The following is a 9,663-nucleotide window of genomic DNA, read 5'->3' as shown; positions in this document are numbered from 1 at the left end:
CCTGGATCTGCTGCTGAGACCAGCGACTTGAGAGGAGACAAAGTTCCAGGGACCAGCCTCTGCCTAGTGTGTGCCCTCTCAGTACCGGCATTTCCGTGCCCTTGGCTGGCGCTGAGGTGTCTCTGGAGAGCAGCTGAGGTCCTCAGTGGCTCCTTTTCTCCACACTCCAGGGCCCCACAGCGTGCCCGCCTCGAGCTCTGCCAGACCTGCACCATCTACCCCAGCACCGGTGTCTAACCCCATGAAAAAATAAAGTTTTTGTTTCCTCAGCACCACTAGGCTCTTTGACTTTGTTCCAACCCAGGTTGCTCTGAGTCTCCCTCCCCTCTGTTCCTCAGGCCACCACTACATTGTGGAAGAGGCACATCCTGACTCTAGGCCAGAAAAAGCAGCAGCTCCACTGCCTGCAAAAGGGCCTGTGGGAACACTTTGTGTTGGGCCAGGAGGAGGAAGGGTGCTGGTTCAGCCCCAACCAACGAAAGGAAAAGATCCCATAACATGATGTGGGAAAGGGTCTGACTCAAGCCTAGACTCTGCTGGAGGTGACTTCCGCCATCAGAATCCAGAAGGATTCCAGGATCCCCAACCAAGAGCCAGGGATCGGGGAGGCAAAGAATCTGAAGCCTGGCCAGAAAAGAGGTTGAGAGACCAGGGGAGGAAAGAGAGGCCATGGGATGATTATTAACTCAATTTCTTCAATGAGGATCTGGGGGAACAATGACGAGGGATAAAACTGAAGAGGTTGTAGATACAGGGGAGACATTGGGCTCTAAAATATCTGATGTGAGAAAATTGGAAAGAAGAGAAACATGGAACTGAGAAATGGTGCTGGTTTTAAAAATAAAGATAATCTTAAAATGAAATATTTCCTTCGCACATTTATGAGCCAGGAATTGGTTCTTCAGTTAATCCTCCCAACAGCCCTGGGGTGTGGGTACTCCCATTGTCTCACGTTTCAGATACGGAAACATAATCATCACACGTTTTGTTAACTTGCAGAGCATCCCAATGACTCAAGAGAGACTAAAACAAGGGATTGCAGAAGCCTCTGGCCAAAGTCTCTTCTCTGATGCTGTTCATGACCCCAGGCTGTACTTCTGAACTAAGAAATTTAAGAGGAAATGAAAATTGGACTTAACCTGGACAGATGCTCATTCCTATTTGGCCTTTTGATAGAAGAGAAGATTGACACTTTTCTAATTGGATTTCTATGGCATCTTGTCTCCATGTAATCATGGAAAAGAATAAACTCTTTTGACAAAAGCCTCCTTAAGGTTGTCTCGAGAGATGAATACATCTCTCAGAACATATTTAGGCAGAGGATGAGGACATATTGAGGACCCATGGCCTTGTCAGTCACAGAACCCCTCAAACGTCCAATAAAGATGCTTACTAACCCCATTCTCCTCTTGTTGCCTTCATTGTGGACCCTCTGCTTCCCTCTTCTCTGATGGAGGCCTGGGCTTCTCTTACAGGCCCTCCCAGCTCAGGTTCTGCACTTGATGGACATTCAGCTGATTTCGTGGAAGCCAGAAAAAGCTGATTCTGAGTAGGCTATGGACTGAGAAGTCCAGGGCAGGGACTCCTGGGTTTGTGATGCTCAGCATGAGTATGTTGCTGAAGGAGAGTGATAGCACCTAATGCTCCCAGCTCAGCTCTGAGCATAAGACAACATGTTTGACAAAAGGGAACTAGGAAACCCTGGTACTTGCTCAAATACTTCCCACTCAGGCCTATACGTGTACTTGACAGAGGCCATGTCCCATGTTCATACTTTGCTGTGGAATGTAGTCTGGAATATGACACACCTGACCTAGAGTAAATGAATTGTCTAGCTGGACAGACAGACAAGTGAATAAGGAGTCTACTCCCTGTGATAAGTGCTATAAAATAAGTGACTAACTACAAAGTCCATAGTTCTTTGGATGCTCTCTTTTTCTCCTGCATGTTCTCTGGTAAAATTGGGCACCTAATATAATCATCTCTTGTTCTTGGGGGTGGTGACTAAGCTGAGAACACTGGACATTCAGGGTGAGCTGTGTGTGGAAAATGGATGGAGGGGTTAGGGCAGGGGAGGTGGGCTCCAGAGAGAAACTTGCTGGCACTCAGGAAGGAACGCGGGACACCTGGGCAGGACAGGAGTGAAGCCAAGTCAGTGTTTGATTGAAGAGTAAGTATAGAGAAGGGAACTACAATTGGAGTGATAAGAATCACAATTAGCGTATTACAAAAATCCTTGTGATTAAAATTTTATGCTGAATTATACTGAACTGCACTGAGATTTTTGTCTGGGATGTAGATATGGGATCTGCCTGAGATTCAACACAGCACAGAAGGCAGTGCGTGAATGAAAATGAAACTTTTGTTTTGTAACTCCGAGTTCAGATGTTTGATTAAGCAGTTAGAAGCCTTCTGGAGATCTCTGTTCCAAGGATTTCTCCGGGGTCTTTCTCCCTTTCTACTACCAGCTAATCAGTAACGCAATTCCAAGGCTCCAGCCATGTTCCCCTAATTGCCTTTAGAACTTTCCTTCTTGTTGTAATTATCCATGACACCAAGAAATCAGTGTTTCGTGGTCAAACAGACTGTGAAATACTTCACAAGATTTCAACCCTGAAAAACTTTTTGTCCTTAAACCTCACCTCACCTCCAGGCCCTCAGTTCCTATGAGTCACCTGTGGGTGATCAGGAATCCATCTTCTCTCTTCTCCACAATGTTCCAGGCTCCGGCATTCCCTGCAGGTCAGCCCAGGGCCTGGAAGCGCTGAGGAATGGGTGACATCACTGAGCATCGAATGCGGGGTTTCACGTGCAAAGGATAGAAGGCAGGTGGGTGGTGTTGAAAGGAAGAGTCATTAACTCACACAGTCATACACCCTGACCTTACAGCATCCAGGAAGGAGGAGCTAAGCAGTTACAGAGAGAGGAGGATGGGCTTTGAAGATTAGAGAGAAGGATATCCTTGGAATAACCTAGAACCTTCTATAGGAACTACTTAGAAGGTCAAGTCCCATGAAGTGGAGGAGAGACAGTAGGAGGGTATGAGCATCTTGTGTGCTACTCACCTGTCATCCACAGAATAACCCTAAATCTTTCTGCCTCAAACTCCTTCCTTCCTTCCTTCCTTCCTTCCTTCCTTCCTTCCTTCCTTCCTTCCTTCCTTCCTTCCTTCCTTCCTTAACATATGTTGAGCTGATCCAGCTTCTTATAATCTCCATTCTAAATCCTCCATATCTTTCGGGGCAGGTACCAAGAGTTTTCCTATGAGAAAAGTCACAGGACTCTTCAACTACCCTGTCTTAGCCTTCCTGTAGGCCTGCCATTTTAATTGTTTTATCCATCCATCCATCCATCCATCCATCCATCCATCCACTCAGTAATCAAGCAGGATGCGTTGCACTGCTATGGCGGCACACCATCCATTCTGCTGCCCACAAGAAATTGGGAAATGCGTAAGATTTGGTCCCTGTTCTTGAGTAGATCACAGTATAGTGGGGCAAATGCACAAGTAATAAAATAAGCATGATCTGACGTGGTCAGTGCTGCAGCGTGAGTGTGATGTCCACAGGCCCCAGGTCAGAGCCTTTGGGCATCAGTCCCTTTTTGCCTGCAGTAACTCTGAGGGGGAGGATGCATCCAGAGGTTGTCACCTGCTGTTGTTTAAGGGTTTTAGTTGCGATGAAGTCATGGCCTGTAAGAACAGTGCTTGGACAAGTGGTGGGAACAGAGGTGGAGATCCTTGGTCTGCCAGGGGGCAGCCAGCCCAGAGGGCAATGCCAAGAGGAACTCAGAGAACTCGGGGGTCCTCCCAGGAGGGAGAGATAACACTGTTGCTAAGGGGGTTGCTGAGGGGACACTGGAGAGATCTCAGACAACATGTAAGGGGCTGAATAATGGGCTGGTTAAGCATTCATTTAAAGTCAGAGATTCCTGAGTTTGAATTCCTGCTTCTTCACTAAACAGCTGGTACCTGGAGAAAGAAAAAGCTATAAAGCGATAGAGGCACCATGGACCAAAGATATGAGGAATAAAATCACAGATAGAGACAAGAAATCTAGCTGTGGTGACACGGTTTGCTAACTAAGACACATCTGAGGACCATTGTGTCAGTACCATAGTGACTGTGATATTTATTCTAAGAGCGCCAAGAGTAGTTTGGGGAGGGAGTGATTCCAGTTGGCTAGGGCGGCTGAGGGAGATTGGCTGAGCTATGAATCATATTTAATGGGTGTAGTGATGATGAGGGTGAAATGGTGAAGCTTATGTACACCCAAGTAGGAGTGATTGACCAAGCATTTTGGAAATTACCATTATGTAAGCTGTGTGGTATTTTTCCATTGCATTTTATTTTCACATTAGAGATGCATTGTTCTCTGAAACATCACATTTAAGAATGAGACAAATCACCCTAGCTGGTTTGGCTAAATGGATAGAGCATTGGCCTGAAGACCGAAGGGTTCTGGTTTCGATTCCAGTCAAGGGCATGTACCTGGGTTGCAAGCTCCTCCCCAGCCCAAGCCCTGGTCAGGGCACGTGCAGAAGGCAACCAATTGATGTGTTTCTCTCACATCAATATTTCTCTCTGTAACTATCCCTTTTTAGGTAACCAAATAAGTAATATTCATGGGAAGAAAGGAGCACCCCTGGGAAGATGTCTTTTCACCGTGGCTGTGGCATGAGGGAGGTGGGGAGACTAGGAAGGGCCGCCCCTGCTTGCTCTACTACTCAGTTCTTAACATCGATTTCTCCTAATATTTGCCATTTGATTGTGGTTTGAGCTCCATAACATTTCTCTGGCTTTCTGGCAGTCCAGGTGAGATGTTACTCTTGGTTCATATGTAGGAACTTTATTTCAGCCTCAGCAGCATCTGAGTTTTAAAATTTAAGCCCAAACATGGGACTGTATTGAGCTTCATGGTTGTGTAGAGTTCAACAGTTAATGAATGTTTACTCCTTAGATTACATCGACACTTCTCATGTTATCTTTTTCAATCTTCTAAATTTTCATCTCACATACACCAATTATCTCGTTGATTAGACTCCCAGCCACATTGCTCCCTCTAGACCTCATTAATGTAAATACTTCTCACCTTCCATCGCCTGTATTTTCATAGAGCGCATTGAGTTAAGTCTCCTTCCTGAGGCATATGTCTCCTCCCTTCACCAATTTTCTGTTTCCTTGCCTCCTGATTCCCTGTTTCTTAATTAGGACTCATAAACAGCTTATCAAAATTATGTAAAAGTCCCATATCCTACAGTGGCAATTCCCAGATTATATCAACACCCACTCAGGTTTCACAGGAAAAATCAATCCTTTCACTGAGAGTTGCAAGGACTCAAAGCAATACGACTCTCACCCTTCTTTCCATCTCCATTCCAACCTAAAATCTCTTCACAGCCCTTCTATGGGTGGACGGGAAACTGATCTATTTATTCCGGGTCCAAAACTAAGATTCTGCTCCCAGAGTTGTGTTTTGTTGACCGAGGAACTCAGAGGAGGGACAGAGTGAAAAGACATGCACAAGATGATGAGGAAGAGAAGCTTTATTTTTTTCACAGGCCCAGGCACTGCCAAGCATTGTCACGTGCATAGGGTGGGAGAGTTGTGAGATCCTGGGCATCAGACTGGAAGATCGGCTGGAGAGAGGTGGAAACCCTCCCTGGGAACATCCCAGCTCAGGCTGGGCAGACAGACGAGCATGGGGTGTCTGGGAGAGGCTGAGTCTGGCTGGGGCTTTTCCTCTGGCTTCTTGTCTTTTCTCAAATTACTTGTCTCAGCATCAGATCCAGGTCAGCAGCAGCCCCCAGAGCTGTGGCCACAGCCCGAGCCCCCAGAATGCTGGCCACTGCCAGTGTCACAGGAGTCGGAGCTCTGGCGCCTGCATCGGTGGGACCTGCGGTGGTGCCTGTGGTGGCTCAGGCAGCAGCCGCCCTCAGAGGAGCTGGGGCCACAGCCGCCCCCAGAGCTCAGAGCACAGCCAGAGGGGGCTGGGGGCAAACACTGTGCTGGGCTCTTTGGGGGGCACTTCGGGGAGGGGCACTTGGGGGTGCACTTGGGAGGGGGCTGGCACTGCTGCTGGTTCTGCTGGCAGGACATCTCGACAGGAACTTGACCTTGAACAAATAAAGGACATGTTGAGCTCAGAAGCTTCAGAAGTTTCAATGTCTCCTCCCCACAGCTTGTCAAACACTTGTCCTCCTTGATGACCAAGCTGCCTGCTAAGCCAAGCTCTGAGGTGAAGACATGGGAACATGGAGGGGCCACATGCATTTGGATAAAGCACCTTCAAGGATGCCAGATGGACCCATGTGCATCCCTGACAGCATACTCAGCAGGGATGGGAAGGAGTCCTCAGGACCTTGGCTTTTGGGGTTCACAGCCCCCTGATAGGTGCCTGAGTGGCTCCTTCCTCACCATCATCCTCCCCCCACTGCTTGCCCACTATGAGCCTCTTCCCCCTGCTTCCATTCAGATCTGAGCCCCTCTTCCTACACTCCCAGCTGAGGCCTGTCCCCTTCCAGACACTCACCGGATGCAGAGGAGGCAGGAGAAGCTGTTCCTGAGGAGGCTGTGGATGGGGAGCCCAGGGCAGGAGCCCTTTTATCCTGTGCTGGTTTGTGAGGCAGGGCCCGAGCATGCAGCTGCTTTCACAAGCAGGGGGAGGTGACAGGGCCACACACTTCCTAGTTGCCTCCCTCAGTGTCTTCCTGGGCAGGAGCCTAAACTTTTAATAAGATGGAACCAGGATGTCCTTGTGACTGCCAAATACTTCCCATTCAAGTCTGCCGTGGACCTGCGGCTATACATTCATTCATTCGTTCATCCATTCATTCATTCATTCTTTCACTTCCATGCATGGACACAGGCTCTTTTACCTCATTTAACAGTAATAATGTAGAGATACTTATGACATGTCTCTTCCCTGGAGTATCTCCCAGCCTAAATGGACCATCACTTAGACAAAGAATATAATGGATCCGATGAAATAAATACTGTCATAGGAGTGTTTACAAAGACCTCAAGCCTAAGAGTCCAGCTTTTGGAGGTCATTGCCCCATTGCACTGCAGGCCCCATAGGGAGATGGAGCCTTCAGATGCTCTCTAGGGGTGACAGCTGGGCAAGATCATTGTTTCGTGGGAGTGTGATGTAGGCTAAAGGAAGGAGCTTGAAGACAATTCTTGTCTAGGACAGAAAAATTCCTAAGAGGGCCTCATGTCCCCATGTGGCAGAGGAGTTAGAATGGAGAAGGGACTTATAATTCTAGCCATGACAAGATTCACAATTGATATTCTTAAGAAGAAGGAGGACGGAGACTATAAGGAGGAGGAGGAGGAGGAGGAGGAGGAAGATGGAGAGAAAAATATCTTCTTTTCCATTGTGGCTCCATTTCTTCCTGACTGTGGCATATGTCCTATTGATTCTGACACTGTAGAAATTCTTCTGCCTGGAAGAATTAAAGAAAAATGGTTCAAATGATAAAAATGAGCCATTTCATAAACAAGGTTGATAATTGTGAAGCTGATGATGCTAGAGGTGGTTGGTGAGCCTCATTTGCCCTCATAATGGCCAAGACCTCATAATAGATAAGCCTTATGTAAACCAAATACTGTTTTCCCATTTTCTTTCATTGTGATATTACAGATGAATTCCTCATCACATTTTATCTCAAATAATGGTGATAAAATGTTTCACATTTATTTACCAAAAGAAGATCATTGGGACTTTAACAGTCACATATTTAAATTCAATTAAATAAAATTCAATGGAACAGCCGTCCGCTCACTCTGGTGCTTGCCCCAGACTGTGCCCTGGCGAGGCTGGAGAAGAGCCGGAAGTGGGGGAAGCCACCGCTTTCCTGGTGATGCCTAAGGCAGATAGGGATGGGGCAGCCGCAGGAGAGCCTGCTCTCCGGGAAACCTGGGACCCCTGCGGGCGCTACCCAGACCTTCCTCCAGGACCCTGCTGGAGGCATCGCTCCATGGCTTCTCTGCTCAGCCCCAAATTTGCTCAGAGCCTCTCTCCTTCCTACTGCCACCAGCAGTCCTATCTGCTGGCACACTCTCTCTTAAGTCATTCATCCCCACGATTCTTCACCTGAGAAGCACATACTGAGTACCAGCTGGGCCAGTTAGTACTCTGCTCAGCTAGGATTTCCGCAGTGAGGGGAGGCACATTCTCTGCTTTCAGGGACCTTACAACCGAGCAGAGAGGATACACACTAAAAGAGCATTTGCCTTTGGGATGGCTGAGCCCTAAGGCAACAATGTAGGTGTAACACGAGCTGATGTTGTCTATGGGTTCAAGCCTAGCTGTAGAAGGAAATAATCACTTTTTCATGTCATGTGGTTTCCCAGAAAAACAGTACAGAGGCCGTTTTTAATCCCAGTGATGTGTGATTTTGAGTTGCTGTGGAGCTGCACTTGGGGTGTGACGCATGCCCCCCCCCCCCCCCCCCCCCCCCCCCCCCCGTCAGTGTGGCCCAAACTGTTTCAGAGCCTCCAGCAGAAGTGTCTCATAGCCAGAGGTGACAGAAGATACTTGAACCTATGGCCCAGAGCACGAGGTGACTCCAAAAGTGGGGCACCTTGAGGATGTTTTAGGAGCCCTGACATCCCTGAGGAATCTGGAATAACATGTGGAGGAGAAGTCTACCCGGTTGGTCTAAAATGAGCATTGTATGACCTCATAACATGTATGTTAGCTCTGGGGCAGGAATTGCTTTATCTGAGGTCCAGCTTCAGGCTGAGCCTTCTGAGCAAGGCATATTAGTAATAAATGAGCAACAAATAAACGAGGACCTGCCCTCCTCTTTAGTGACTTATGACTGATGCTGTGAAGAGGGGAAGATGAGATGAGCAAGTCTGAAAGCAGTTGCTAGGAAGATATTTATTCCTGGAGTTTGTCATTTACTTGTCTTGTTTTTGGATATTAACTGCATCGATTTGGATAAGCAAATCCATGGTTTATAATAGATGCTCATCATTGGTCCAGGCAAAGTCCTCTTAATTAATTTATCCAACTGCTTATCTATCTAGCTATCTCTTACATCTCTATCTATCATCTATCTATCTCTATCTATCTATCTATCTATCTATCTATCTATCTATCTATCTATCTATCTATCTATCTTTCTTTCTTTCTATCTATCTATCTATTATTTAAATAACACACACAAAAATCCACCACACAAGTGAAAACAAGAACTCTAATAGTAAGGTGCATATAACTTACTAGGTACCTTATCCGTTACCAGCTCCTGCTGCTGTAACCACCACCCTGAATTTGTATTTATCATTCTTTGCTTCCTTTTTGTGTATTTTTTTATCACATTTAATATTTGTATTCCTAAACTGTATTATTTTATTCTATTTTTAAGTCAGATTTCTTGAGGTATATTTTACAAACAGAAAAAAAAATCACCCATTTAAAATCTGCAGTGCTATGAGCCTTGACTAACATACACCAATGTGCGAACCCCACTACCGTTAAGATAAAGTACAATTCCATCCCTGGAATACATTTCCTCATGACCCTATGGAGACATCACTCCATGACTTTTCTCCTCAGCCCTCCCCATTCCAGACCTTGGCAACTACTGATCTATTTTTAGTCCTTATAATTTTGTCTTTTCCAGAATGTCGTATCATTGGAATCATATACT

At 46.5% G+C, this 9,663-nt stretch overlaps 1 protein-coding gene across 1 annotated transcript; it reads right to left on the bottom strand.

Moving 5' to 3' along the window:
- Positions 1 to 5,791: 5,791 nt before the first annotated feature.
- LOC307092957 (late cornified envelope protein 3A-like) lies at positions 5,792 to 6,097 on the bottom strand (the record flags this gene model as incomplete). Its single annotated transcript, XM_079760553.1, has 1 exon — positions 5,792 to 6,097. One exon carries the CDS (start codon positions 6,095 to 6,097, stop codon positions 5,792 to 5,794), a length of 306 nt encoding a protein of 101 aa, XP_079616679.1.
- Between the last annotated feature and the right edge of the window lie 3,566 nt (positions 6,098 to 9,663).

The sequence above is a fragment of the Cnephaeus nilssonii genome, assembly GCF_951640355.1.
Source record: "Cnephaeus nilssonii genome assembly, chromosome: 21".
Taxonomy (NCBI): Eukaryota; Metazoa; Chordata; class Mammalia; order Chiroptera; family Vespertilionidae; genus Cnephaeus; species Cnephaeus nilssonii.
This window is presented reverse-complemented; position numbering and strand designations above follow the sequence as displayed.